This window comes from Harpia harpyja, chromosome 2 (assembly GCF_026419915.1).
Source record: "Harpia harpyja isolate bHarHar1 chromosome 2, bHarHar1 primary haplotype, whole genome shotgun sequence".
NCBI classification, from domain to species: Eukaryota; Metazoa; Chordata; class Aves; order Accipitriformes; family Accipitridae; genus Harpia; species Harpia harpyja.
The window spans coordinates 24,880,762-24,895,365 of record NC_068941.1 but is presented as its reverse complement, the minus strand read 5'-3'; the positions used below and the strand labels follow the sequence as shown (position 1 = coordinate 24,895,365).

The 14,604-nt window shown below is 39.4% G+C and overlaps 1 protein-coding gene across 4 annotated transcripts in view; it reads left to right on the top strand.

Annotated features, from left to right (window-relative positions):
• Positions 1–14,604, top strand: part of PTPN13 (protein tyrosine phosphatase non-receptor type 13) — a 128,732-nt gene that overhangs the window by 50,975 nt on the left and 63,153 nt on the right. For all 4 annotated transcript variants that reach the window (XM_052773046.1, XM_052773065.1, XM_052773056.1 and 1 more), the window contains one exon: positions 11,569–12,132. In XM_052773046.1, the coding sequence (XP_052629006.1) occupies positions 11,569–12,132 (564 nt within the window). The remainder of the gene's footprint in view (positions 1–11,568; positions 12,133–14,604) is intronic.

Genomic DNA, 14,604 nt, shown 5'->3' with positions numbered 1-14,604 from the left:
AGGGAGGGATCACTCACCAGTTATGGTCACGGGCAAAAAACAGACTCAACTTTGGGAAAAAACAAAATCAGTTTACTTTGTTACCAATCAAATCAGAGCAGGATAATGAGAAGTAAAACCAAATCTTAAAACACCTTCCCCCCACCCCTCCCTCCTTCCCAGGTCAACTCCACTCCCTGGGGGGATGGGGAATGGGGGTTGGGGTCAGCTCCCCACACCTTGTCTCTGCCGCTCCTTCCTTCTCAGGGGGAGGACTCCTCACTCGTCCCCTGCTCCACTGTGGGGTCCCTCCCACAGGAGACAGTTCTCCACGAACTTCTCCGACTTCGATGTAGGTCCTTCCCGTGGGCTGCAGTTCTTCACAAGCTGCTTCAGCATGGGTTCCTTCCATGGTGTGCAGTCCTTCAGTCACAGACTGCTCCAGTGCAGCCTTCCCATGGAGTCACGGCCATCTTTGGGGGCACCCGCTTGCTCTGGCGTGAGCTCCTCCACAGGCTGCAGGTGGGCATCTGCTCCCCCGCTCCCCTCCATGGGCTGGGGGGGGACAGCCTGCCGTCTCACCACAGGCTGCAGGGGCATCCCCTCCTCCGGCGCACCTCCTCCCTCTCCTTCTTCACTGACCTCAGTATTTGCAGAGGTGTTTCTCTCACATTCCAATCCCCCTACTCACTGCAGGTTCCCCTTCTTAAATCTGTTCTCCCAGAGGCACTACCACCATCGCTGATGGGCTGGTCCTTGGCACTGGGCCTTGGCCAGAGGCAGGTCCGACTTGGAGCCAGGGAAGCTTCCAGCAGCTTCTCACAGGAGCCACCCCTGTAGCCCCCTCCCCTGCTGCCAAAACTCTGCCACACAAACGCAATACACCACCAATTTTATAAGGGTTGTACTAGAACCTTATTGTTCTGATGGTTAAATTGTTAGTTTATTCTTTAACACTATTCTTCCCAATTTCCAGTTTCCAGTGTTGTCATATTCACAGTTTGTTTACACACCTTTGTTCTTTTTTTATTTTCACTGATACAGTTGAACAGTCTTTTGCTGGTTTGCTTTTCATTTTCTTAGAAAATCCTTAACTTCTTTTTTTAAATGTTTGTGTGGTTTGGGGAGGCGGGGGTGGTGTTCATTTGTTTTCCTACACACAACTTTGTTTAAGCTTTTTACCAAATTTTGGTTTTTTCCCCCAGAAGTAATGTTTGTCCCCAAAGTCTTAAGTATATCTTAACAAAAAAGCTTTTGGTTTAGGTTCTACTAAATTTTGGAGATTGAAGTATTACTCCAGCCAGTATCTCCATGGCTTTCTGGCTCAGTACTAGGGTGAATAATATCCCTGTAATTTCTGAAACTTTCTCTGAGGACTATGTCTTTAAGTTAAAGGATATAGACCAGATGATCTGATTGCTGTTTTTCTGCTGTATCGTCTGACTTGAAAAAAATGTCATGGCTAGAATATTCTTTTCTCTTATCCTTGCTTTTTTTGAATTGCTTAGTATATATGATTTTGCTTCTGAGGTGGTTGAGAGGTGTTGCTGTTTGTTTTAATTACTGCAAAGTTCAGTTCAGATGCAGTGTCTGAATCTCTGAAGGGCTGTGGAGCTGTATGTTTGTCTGGCTGATGTGTGCTCACTTGCCTTCTGGCTCTACCTAGTTCTAGGGTGCCAAGCAGAAGAGGTTCCCTGCAGTGTGTGCACTTGTCACTGGGTCAGGGAAGAACAACCAAGAGTTAAGGATTCTCTGAGACTGAGTCGTCCATTTGGCTCAGCTGCTATCAATCAGTAAATTCAAAAAAGGGTTTTAAGTGACCTCAGTCAAAATCACTTTTTGAAAGGTTTCTCTTTTTAGGGAACATCACATTGTCTGAGGAGAACTAATTAAACATAATCTTTACTCAAATAATATTTGTTAAGTGAGTGAGTTTGATTAACCCCCAGGCTATAAAGTTGGCTGAAGAGTCCTCATCCTCTAACCTCTCTAAGTTGATTGAAAGTGCATGCATACGTACGTTGTTACAGATAATGTGTGGCACCACAGGGAATGAATGTTTGTGCATCACTGTTCCAGTGCAAACATTATTTTTTCTGTATCACTCCAAGCCTGGTCCTGAAGGTACAAGTTATTAATTGGATGCTCTTGAATACTTATTTTTCCTATTTTTGTCAAGATGAACTGTCACCCAGCAAAAATGTTTTTCAGTTACTGTGTGGGTTTTATGATATTTTGCTCTTATGCTTCTTTCTTCCCCCTATCCCTAAAAATAGATCTTCTTCATGTTTTCTGTTATTTGAGTCTTTACTTTCAGAAAAGAAGATAAATTTAAATCAATTATTCCTTTATTTTTTTTATGTTCTGTCTGTCCTGCTTCCACTCAACGTGTTTCAATTTACCTGTATCACATTCATTACCTGTGGAACTCTTTGTTATTTTTCTCCTTTTCCCTAGAGGGTTTACAACCCTCTTGGCTTCCCCAAAACCTTTCCCAATTCTACTTCTGTTATCAGTCCCATTTCCTGCTATGTCTTAATAGCACCATCTTACTTCTCTGTTTTTCGATGTTAGATACATTCCTTGATCTCCACTTCACTAGGACCTCAGGGAATATAGAGTATCAGTAAAATACAAAACAGAACAAAACAAACCCCCACACATAACCAAACCGGCTCTAGCTGTTTTCAGTTCCACTTGGCATGTATAGCGAGTTCTGTATTAGAAAGTTAGTGAGGACTCAGTGAAATGGGTGTCTGATATTGAGAGACAGCTCACATTTGATTCAGGGCAATTTAATCCTTGGTTATTTCTTCTTCTGTAATGGTATGCTGGTTTGCTGTTGCAAATTCTGTCAATAACAGCATGGATCAGCTGCCCTGAGGGCACAGCTTTTAGATTTCTGGAAAAGTGAGCTGTGGAATGTAGTACTAATTATACCGATGATAATCTCATAGATTGAGGAGCCACAAGTAGAAGGCCAAATGAAAGAAAAATAGTAATGGTAAAAGAAAAAAAAAAAAGAAAAACCAACTCAGAAAAGCAGAGAGTCCTTTTTTCCTCTGTTGACACTGTATTATTCTTCTGCTGTGTGTAGTTGAAATACACACCTCTTACTCCAGTTGCAAAACAGCAAACCCTTAGAAAGGCAGGAAGCTACCAGGCAGGATTATGATTCTGAGTGAACTGTCTTTCTAATAAGTTAGAAGTTATGTCAGTCATCTTTTATCTAAATGTTTGGGTTTAGCTTCCTCTGAGATGATGTTTTGAGCCCAGTTTAGCACTGGGACAACTGGGGTGGGGTGGGGCACACATAAGGACGTGTCTCATTTTACCAGCATATTTAAGGATGTAAATACGGTGAGCAGAAGTCTTTCCTGGAGAGGACAGAAGACTTGTCTGGTACTCACGGAGGTCAAGTTCTGTTGAGTCACTGTGAAAATCTTAGAGAATTTTCAATGGATAGAATAGCTGTTATATGGAGAAAAAAGCAGCATAGAGCTAAGGCATTTATTATGAACTTAAGGGTTTCAGAATGTTACCATCAGTATCTAACTTAAGATAGCTGATAAATCATGCTAAGTTCACGAATGTAGAGATGGTTCAGCAAGAGAGATGTGCTCCTAGTTGGAGAGTAGCCACCTAATACCTTAGATATTTGCAGTCTTTGAAAAATGCCAACATTTTTGCTTTAAGTCTTTGAAAGTCATTAATGTCAAGGTCAGTTTTCCATACCGTGGTCATCCAAAATTATAATTGCCGGGGCTTTATTGTTGGCTTAGGACAAATGTTGTGAAATATTTTTCCACTTCATGTGCATAGATCGGATATTTTGCTCTCCTCACGTACCAAGGGTGGATATTTTCAGCTATTCATTTCCATCTTTATGTCTTGAAGATAATTATTAAATTAATAAATAGCTTCATGTTAATATTCTCCCCCAATTAAATTTATTTTTTGTCTCTTTTATGACTCACTTTCTGTGGCCATCTTGGTGAATGAGCTTTATGGCAGGGCTGACTGCAGAAGTAATTTATTCTAAATAAATATTACAGAATGTTTGCTTTTAGTCAAGTGATACTCGGAACACAGTATTTAGGAACTGACTTAGCCAGCAGAAATAGAAGTGGTAAAACCTGGTGTGAGTCATGTGAACTAATGAGTGTTTTTTAAGTTTCATACTCAAAACACATTAGACCTTAAGAGTCTTTACTTCAAGAATTATTTGTGGAAGTTGCTTGATAAAATTCTTTTGGTGTGACAAAAGAGTTGTCAAACTCTTCCAAACATAAAGCAGGAATTAACTCACCATGTTACTCTTTGCCGCAAACCATGGCACTCATCCTTCAAAAGGATGCATAGTCTATTTAAAGCCCAGTTGAAATCTTTGTAAGTTGTACATGCCTGGCAGCCTGCTTCCCAGTCCTCTAGTAATTGAAATCCTGCACCTTGTGTGTTTATTCACAAAGTTCCAATTGATGATCTGTGAACACCAAGGACAGACCTTTGCAGAGATATTTCATCTTTTAAAGAGATTTAGCTAACAGGTGTCTGGGCTTTGGTTTCCTACTACAAGGGTCTCTGATTTTAACTTGACTTGTGCAATGTGATAGACTGTCACGGGTTAACCTTTTATGTTACAATATTACAGTTGTATCCTGCAAAATTCCAGCCTTTGTCTCTGCCAAAAGAATACATGCCACATGAATAAAGGCTTGGAATGAATTTAAAAGATCACCAAGGATCACCTTAACTGTATGTAACAGGAAATAATTGGAAATGCTGAACAAAATTTTAGATGTTGATAAACTCCCTGTTTAATTAGACTATATGCTCTGTCAGGTGAAGCAAAAATGGTAGGTGGTGTAAACTGAATAAAAGATTCTAAGGCTAAGTGAAGCTGCTTTTAATTTTAACAAGAAATTCTAGTGTTGGTTACCGTTCTCTGGAATATCAATTACTAATGTAGCTGCCCAGCAAAAATTCTCAGACAAAAGATGTACCCTTTTGCTTTTGATCCAGGGAAATTGATTGTGCATTATGTTTTAGTTTCTGATCTGATATGAGTGAAAATGCAGCTTTTGTTCTATAAAGAAATGGATTATAATGATGACCTCCACGTGTGAACTGAAACAGCTTACTCATTTTCTTGCTAAATCCAAGCACACAGATTTAACTTATCAAAAAATACAGCACAAACTTAATTCGATTGACTTGAAAATCTCTCATCTGGAAATACAACTTTTTTTTTCTTTCCCCTGTCTCCTCATTACTAGAAAAACAAAGCACTGAGTAGGTGGAGAATAACTTCCAGAGTTCATCAAAACCAAATGGAAGCCAGATGAAGATTTCTTGTTTTAAAAAAATTTTTTTCTTTTGCACTTCAGAAACCATGCCTGTTTTCTTCCAATAAGTGTTTCTGGTTGCATCTAGCAGTACTAGTGGATGGTGTTGGTAGAGTTCTTTTAAACTTAAGTATAGTTGCTACAGCCTTACTGAGCTTCCAGCCTGGCAGTATTGGAAGTGCTGTCATAGTGGTGCTAAGGACAAACTCAGAACTCTGAAGACAAAACAGAAGTGGACACAAAGATTAGTGAGGAAACCAAACTAGAGATGTCAAATGCTGTCTCTGTGCAGAAAAGTAGCTGTATCACTGAGCTTCTCCTGGGGTATGCCGAAATCCAGGAAGGGAATAGCTGGGTGGCCCTTTTGCCTACTTGGTTGAGAAATGTACCAAAAAAAGCAGCCCATAAACCTGAGTGGGGAAGAGCTGTGGTGCACTTGTCTTTTCTGCAGAGGTGCTGAGGAAGGGAAGAGGTAAAACGTTCCATTTATGAAGTGCTACTTGGCAAGGTTCACTACCACTGTTCTGAACAAGATGCCTGGTTTCTGGAGCTATTTGGTTTTTTGATAGAGGAGCCATGTCAGTCCAAAGCAGAATGTTAATTGTTCTACAGGATTTATAGCTTGGCCATTACTTACAGTGCTTTCAACAGTCCTTGTGTCCAGCTCATTTCTTCCTTCACAAAGAATGCATTGTTTTAGGAGTACTTCCATCTGAAACTTGGATTTTCTCAACAATTTAAAAAAGTAAAAGAAAGGAGGAGGTGCCATTCCTAGCAGTCAACCCACAGGACACATCTGGCTCTGTTATCTTCTGTTTGGCTCTTAGCCTGCCCCAAAGGGATTGCAAACCCAACTCCTCCATGAGCTACCCACTCATATTTGAGAAACTAGCTGTATTGTGTTGGGATAAGGATTTTTCTGTTGTTCTGTTCTCTGCACAAAGATCATGTGGGAGATGTTTTTTAAACTCCTGCATAATAATTTCCTCTTTTCAGACCTTCCAGTCTGGCAATGATGGTGTGTACTTTCATGCATATGTGGGCAATCTCTCTTTGTCCCCCCCAGCCCCTGTCTCTTCCTCACCCCCTTTCACCCCCCTCCATGTGTGTGTATGTATATATATATCCATAAGTTTGCTGAAATGGAGCTGAAAAAGGTATTTTGTTTTGTGCAAGCAAAAGAAGGGGGCAATCAGAAAGACTAAAGAAACTTGAGCTGAGTTTATTCAATAAAAACAGTTACATTATGTGCTGGCACTGACCATGTTTGCACTTACATAGTATTTGATTGATTGCCTGTATGATCAAGCTGGTACACAAGTAATTGCAGACAGGCTGAATTTAGTTAGGGACAGATAACAACTCTCTTGCTCAGAGGAAGGTCAACCAAATTACTGTCAGTGTGAGTAAAAGATGGTTTGTGAATGACACTGGTGTCAGACGGTATAGTTGCATTCATAGCTGAAGACACCAAAGGAAGAAGGAAGCAGATCCATGGTCATTTAGCAAATGTAACATCTGCCAGTTGAAGGTGTGTGGAAAACTAGATTTTCATTTTAGCACCACAAGAGAATTTCATTGTGAGCTCTTGGTGATTAATTGCTATTTTTATTGTATATATTCCCTCACTATTTATTATACTTTGGAATCATGCAATTACTATAATTGCATTTGAATTATTTACAGTAATTATAAATAATTGCACTAATGTAACATTAAGTAGAGGATAAACACCCAAGGGCAATACGTGAAATCAAGAATCCAGATACTGTTCAGATGAGCATGAAGAAGAGTTTAGTTCAGCAGAGAAGTAACTGGGGAAGGGGAAAACATGCCTTCTGAAGTTACTTACATGCTGTAGTATCTTAATTGCTAATGGCTTGTCCTATAACCATCATTTACAAGTAGGGAAGCACTTCTCTGTCCTGTTACACTCTTGGGTAACTGAAGCAGGGAGTATCTCTGTGTGGTCTCATGTGAGATACTTAATGTCTTTAGTGGAGCCAAGATACTTTGGATGGGTCTCCAGTTTAAAGGAAGGTCATAACACAAGTCTCTCCATCCATTATAATTTAAAGACATAAAAGTTCCATTATGAAGTCAGGTTCCTTTTGATCAGTAGTTGGATCTTAATTCTTCATATATAATTTTTTACTGGTAGTTCTTCCCTTCATTTTCCCACACATTTCATCATAAAAGCTAGGGAAAAAAAAGTTGATGGATATGTATTGGCTTAATGAATTTGCACTTGTGTATGCCATTCAACTGAAAATACACGTATTAAAGAAGGGCCTATGATTCCAGTCTGCTCTATTCTGGAGATTTATTGTTAGCTGAAAGCTAGACACATGAGCCGTGTGCTGAGACTTACTGCAGTCATTTAAGACCCTTGATCTAAGTAATGCTGAGGTAGTCTGTTGAGAAAGTCCAGGAAAAAAAAAAGTGAAAATACCTTAACAGTTGATTTTGTGACTTACAAAGTCTATAATAGTACTTAAAAAAAGTAAGGAGGGATGAGGACAGATTTAAGTTATTAAAAGTAGAAGAATTGACCTGGACTGATTGCTGGTTGCCTAATCCAGTTTTTTCACTGGTATCTGCAATTGAGTTGCTTCTGTACTGAGAAGTCTTGTCCTTGATCATTGAACTCTGCTCTCTGGTGCCAAGAGCAGCATGCATTCTTCGCTGGTATAAAGTATGGATCTGTAAGTTCTGTATTGCTGCTTTGTTTCGGTTTGCCTTCTCAGAATGACCAACATGAGCAGCCTGTGGACCCCTTGCCTCCTAGTCTCTTCTTTACCTTTCTCTGAGAATGATTCTTAAACAGCTCATGTTGATGCTGTGAGGTGGTTTGGGGAGAGCTTGTTGAAATGACATTATGTAGAGAGGGGTGGGTTTTGCAAAGGTGGGAAGAAGTGCCAAGACTGGTGAAAAGCAGAAGCGGGAATAGGGAGAGTAATAACAGAAAGATGAAAGATGTCCAAGAGAATTTTACAGTCTCAAGAGTGAATACTAAGGCCAGCTGTAGATTCCTTTTGGTACTATGTTAAACTCATGTTGGCTGCATAAGTCAATGTGGATATGAGTTAGACCTGTAGACATCTCCACTCAGCGGAGTGGAAGTGGAATGTGTCCTGCACTGCTTCCTGATGGGACAGCTCATCTGCTGTCTCATCACGCAGTTAGCTGAATGAGTGGCAAAGGTGTAGCGATGAGAACTTTCCCAGTCACTGCTGATGAGATAGTGTTAATGGCATTCACTTTTCCTCATGAGGAAGCCCCAGGTGGGTGGATGACTTGGGGAATAGAAAACATCTCTAGCATGCTGAGGCAAGGAGCTTGTGTCTTCTGAGCCTCTGCATGAACTGGAAGCAGCTTCTGTTACATCTAGTCTGAACGCTACAAGTTGATGGAAACTACAGCTTTGGTGAGGACGATGCTCCTCTAGCGCTCTTTTTCACTGGCAGCTGGGGTCTTTCACTGCAGTTCTCATCAGCATACAACAGATATGTTTATATCTCTGCGTGTGCTATGGTGAGGATACCCACTGGTACTTAAAGTACGTTGTGGCTCTTTTCACTGGATGTGAACCTGAAACAAGATAACGCTTCAACGTGCAGAGACCTAAATGATCTTTTGAACCAGGAATGTTCTTCTGAGTTGTGACCAATGATGTACCAAGTAATCCTGAATTTACAGCCTCAGTAGCATATTGGAGTTCCAGCTGTCTCTCTTGTTTTTTCTGCTTCGTTTGCCATTGTTTTGCTCAGTAAGGTCTTGTGCATGTAAATACTTTCAGTGTTGAAGAGGTGAGGGTTTTGGTTTGGTTTTTTTTTTTCTTACATTTAAAAAAATATGTGAAAACAGTATATAGAGGAGGTTGTTTTGGGGTTTTCTGCCTAAAATTATCTTGGAACTCTCATTATTCGGGAAGATTCTCAGAGCTCCTTTTGATTTGCCTTTTTTGGTGACCATCTTAAATACTGCAGTATTTTGGTTTTTCTCTCTCTCACAAATGACTGAGCTAAAATCCTGTTTAGGAATGTCTGTCCTTGATGTGCATGTATGTGAATGTGAAGTATGTGTTTGCAGAATGGGTATCATCCTGCTGCTTTAGATAGATAGTGTGAACTTCACAGTGAACAGCTATTTTTAAAAGGCTTTTTTGTGTGTGTGAATATTATATGTAATTCACTAGCCTTATGAGGGATGTATAGTCTGAGAATAAGATAATAACATAAGATTTACCTGACCACAAAGATAATTATGTTTACTTGAGTTTAGGATTAAAGCCATATTTGTAAAATATGAAGTGATGCGTCAGATCCTTTCAGAAGATTAGTTCATTGTCACTGGCAAAGGTTTTTGTTTTATTCTCTTGGCTGGAACATGTGGGAACTGTGTAATTTCTTACAAGACACTTTTTAGACAATCCAAACCCTAACATTTTTTACCATCATATATTTGTTTGTTGGTAAGAAGCAAGGGGCTTCTTGGTTGCATTTGGCTTTAGTCTTGCTTTTCTTTTTAAACACCTGTTGTTAGTTTAATATCACAGAAATAGAAACTGAAAACTAACAGCCCCTTTTCAAGCAGAATATCAGGGTTGAAAGGTGTAAAGCCATAAGCTTTTAAAGCATTTCTGAGTGCAATTATGAGCGTCCTTAAAGCATTCCGTGAAACTCAATTCGAAAGGATAATACACTCTAGATAAAGATCAGCAGGAGTCTACTGTGCAAGTGGGGCAGTTAATTCCAATCGACTTTGGAAGAGCAGCAGGCAGCACTATAGAGCCATCTTTGAGAGTAGTAGATACAGCACAGTAATTTACTTTGAGCTCACAACTGCTTTCTATTGGGAGGATGTCTTCAAGGCTGCTGCTTCTTAAGAGATGTATATGGTAATATCACAGCAGAGATGGAGCTAGCTCTAAGAAAAGCATCACATGCCATACTGACTTCACCTGGGTGAGCAGGCATCACTTACGCAACCCAGCACAGAATATTTTTATTTGGGTTTTCTCATCAGGAGTATCATGATGAGGTTGAGATTGCCATATTAATGCAGTGTGTATGATGTAGACTGGAAAGGTTAGACTTCATAATTTTTGCAATGTACTTGGTCAGTTGGAGTTATGAGTAGATGACTGCCTGCAATAGACTGGATTTTTGCAACTTTAATAATACAGAAGCATTCAAAAATTTTAGTTTGCTAACAAAGTGAGTAGCAGTTGGGTAGTCTTTGATACTAGTTTGTCTCTGGGTTGTTACTCTTATAATGGTTACTCTGATCTCAGGAAGGCTTAAAAACATGAAAGGCAAAGTTGTAGGTCATCTGTTAACATTAAGAAATGTGATTGTACTTACCAATGTTTCTAATTAGTTTTGTAAAATTGGGCTAATACTTTGAGAAAATTTTATGCCCAAGACATACATGATCATCAAAACTTCTCGGTGACCATGATACGATATTCTTCAGAGAGCACATATTTCATTGATATTAGTCCACCACTGACAGTTTCTTTTATTCTGGAAGTAATTTCACAGTAAGGGAGGGGGAGAAGAGAGTGTTCGTTAGTATTGACTGATCCATTTATTAATGAGACATGAAGTGTACAGGCTCATAGAATCACTTTGATCTTTGAAGCTTTGTTGTTTTTGTTTTAGAGTATTCTTTATCTGGAGAGACTGTTATCACCAAAAATAGTCATTAAAGGAAGATCCAGGATTTTTAAAATTCCTAACTGCACAGTCATTTTTCTTTTACTACTGACACTACTGCAGGGCATCTGTAAATCTGTAGAACAAACCGGGACTTGTCATTAAAAATTGTAGGTGGTATCTTTGGGTGTTAAGAGGTGAGAGGAATGGCTGGTTTCAGATTGATCATTAAACAGTACTTTTGGTGATAGTCCAGACTATTTTAAAAATAAAACTAATGAAAAAACTTTCAGCATGTATGTGATAGTATTTTTTTTAAATGTTAATGCTGAATTATGGTAGGCCATAATTTTTTCTTGAGCACTTAAGAAATAAAGGAAATAAAATGCCTGTCAGATATGAAGTAGTTGGAGTTCTATCTTTGTTGACTGAGGCAGCACTTTAAGTAGCTGTCTCAATGTTTTGCATGGCAACATTAAGGCCAAAATGTGTGCTCAGTATACACTTTAACCGTAAGTAACTTGTGTTGCACTCTATTGTATTAAGTACAAAATTACATATATGAAATGTCTCCTTTATTCTAGGAAAAACATTGGTGGTTGATGCACCTGATGGCCACAAAGCTCACTTCTCTCAACAGACCATGCTTAACAAAGGACTTAGCAAGTCGATGGGATTTCTGTCCATTAGAGGAACACAAGGTGAGGAAGAGTTTTTCCAGGGCATTTCTGCAGGTTACAACTCAGGACAGGAAGATGTTTTTTGTCCTCATAGATGTAAAACCAGTGAGTTTGAAAAAAAAGGTCACCTTCATACAGATGTCACTCCCAAGCGGAAAGTATGGGCTTCCTCCACAGATTTGCTTTGCACAACTGACAAGGCAGCTGAGAGGGACCATGTTGGAGGCTCTCACGGGCACAACCATCAGTGTGAAGCATTTATGGTACGGACTTCTACTACTACCAGAAACAAGGAAGCAAGATACTCTGATGGGAGCATAGCGCTGGATGTCTTTGGACCACAAAAACTGGACCAAACGCGCCATGTGCCTGAGACATCAACTTCTGCAGCAATATCAAGTGCCTTTGACAGGATAAGAGAGAGACAGAAGAAGTTGCAGCTTCTGAGGGAAGCTATGAATGTAGAAGGTTAGTGAAGCTTTTTGATTTTCTGAGTATTCCAGTCATTAAACAAAGATTTCTCTTTATGAAAAATTTGAGTTCCCATGTAGTAGTTCTTGAAACTGTCAAGATATTTGCTTCATCTTCTTTTTTTAGGTAAAGTGAAAGCATTAGAACGTCTGTTGCCAATGAAGATAAATGTACTTGTCCAGATTGCATACCCAGTGAAAATAGTTGATCTCTGTAAGTCAGCCAGTATCAAGTTAATCAATTAAAATTAAAAAAAGTAAAAAAACTTGGTAACAGCCAATTGTCAAGTAATTTTCCTTGAAGGAGAATCCTGGTCTCCAGCTATTAGAGACAGATTTATACCCCAGAGGAAAGGGAGGATTTCACCTCCAGATCTCTCAGTTTTTGCACTGTGTAACTCTGGATGATGCAGTTAAACCCTTAAATGTGAAATTTTTTTTGGACTCATTTTAAGTTCTTTACCTCAGTGGGAATACTTGACAACAAGTTCCATCAGTTAATTAAAAGAATGCATGGGGGGGGGGGGGAAAGTCTTTGTATTTGTTCTGTGGAGACTTATAAAATGGTCTGTATGCAGACCCCTATAAGGAAAACTGCATATTTTGTTTGCTTTGAAAATGTGACGTGATTTTCAGGAGTTGTAAACTTGGGACAGTTGGGTAGAAACCAAGAGCAGAGTCGGATCCTGCTTGTGATGGGCCAGAAGGCATAAATTAGTCACCTAAAGTATACAGTAGAAGAGCTGTATGTACAGAGCTAGCTCAGTCATTTATTCAGGTGCATTCAAAATGCATACAGTTGAAAACTCATGGCTGCCTGTCTGTTGTGTGACAGAAATAACTGTGTGAAAAAAAAACACTTTTGCTTCCTTTTCCTGCGCTGAGGTGTAAACACCTCCTTATTAAGGAGAGATGATAAAGCCTTTTATCAAGGTTGAATTTCTAAAAATGCCTGTTCATGCCCCTTGTGGCCATCTCAGGAGATGCTTATATTGCAGTTAGCATGGGAGGCCAATTCTTTCTCTCCTATGCATCTAAGCCTTGTGCTCCAGAAAGGAGTATTATTGAAATGGCATAGGCAGGTTTAAAAAGGTACTGTGATTTCTGTACAAGTTGTACAGACAAGACAGCTGGAGGTTTTTTGTGCTATCAAATTAGCATCTTCCGATGAGGGTTACATTATAATGTGAAGGAATGAAAAAATATGGAAGTAGTACTGTGGGGATACCATTGTTTATCTCAGTCGAAGTTCACCATCTATCATAATCTACCAAGATGTCTGATGAGGTACAGAGAAGATTGGTTGGTTTTTGGTGTAAGAGTCTGAAATCAAAGGGACCATCTTAAGTATATGAGTCAACTCTGATCTTTGGAGATAGGCAGCTGAGAGAGTTTAAAAGGAGGCCACTCCCTGCATTGGGAAAGCTCAATAGCCTTGTTGTTCAGGAGTGCAGGTTTGTGTTGCACAACAGCAAAAAGCTTGGCCAAACCCATTGATGAGCAAGAGTTTATCATTCTCATTCAAACAGATTGGGAGACAGCAGAAAACATATAACGTGCCTGTGCCTTGCAAACTAAGATAGTTCAGATGTTTGAAACTACTCGATTCATAAACGGAATGGGTAAAAGTGCAGTCAAAGTAAACTGGGAACTGGGGCCTAATAGTCACAGGAGCTGAGTGACAAATCTGTATAGGGAAGATTGAGGCAATAGCTAATGACTCACTGCCCATCCTTATGAATTCACAGTCATTACTAGCTAGAAAAAAAACGAAGATACTTTCTCAACAGATAGCTGGGTTGTAATGTTCTTGTCTTCTGAGTTTTCTACTTTCAACAGAGAAAGGAGGTGTGTTTCACTCCTGAATTGAAATTAGGAATGTGTTCTCTGCTGTTTTTATTTTAGTCTCTCTCTCTGTTTTTTGGTTTTTGTTTTTTTTTTAAATCAGTTAACTACTTAAAAGTTTTGGGCCAGAACCTAGTTGTGAATATGATTTTTTAACGAGAGCCAGTTTAAAGGAGTATTTTAGTAAGATGGATGGTGAATATTTTTTCACATAGGTGTTAGCTGCTGTTGTCCTTTACAGGGCTCGAGGAGCCTGACTGAAAGTATTCTATTCCACCTTAATGAGCAGATTAACAAAAGCTTTTAATACATAAGGTCTGCTAGTCTATTAAGACTTCTTCCCCTTTTCCTTTTTTGTTCCATATGTTTTACTATTCCTTATCTCACATCTTGTTTACAACAGACGAGTCCCTTGAGATCTTTCATAAAAAGAGTGTATTGCTACTTTCATCTGTCAAAGAAATGAAAAATACAGTCTAAGTTTTTTGTGCATTACTATTGTATGTAATTTTCAAGCGCTTAGTGGGTAGACAGATATTTCCAAATGTCAGGCATTGTCAAGTCTGTGTGGAATTGCTCTTCTGACATAAACCCAGCCTAGCTGAGAGATATGAGCAACTGTGTG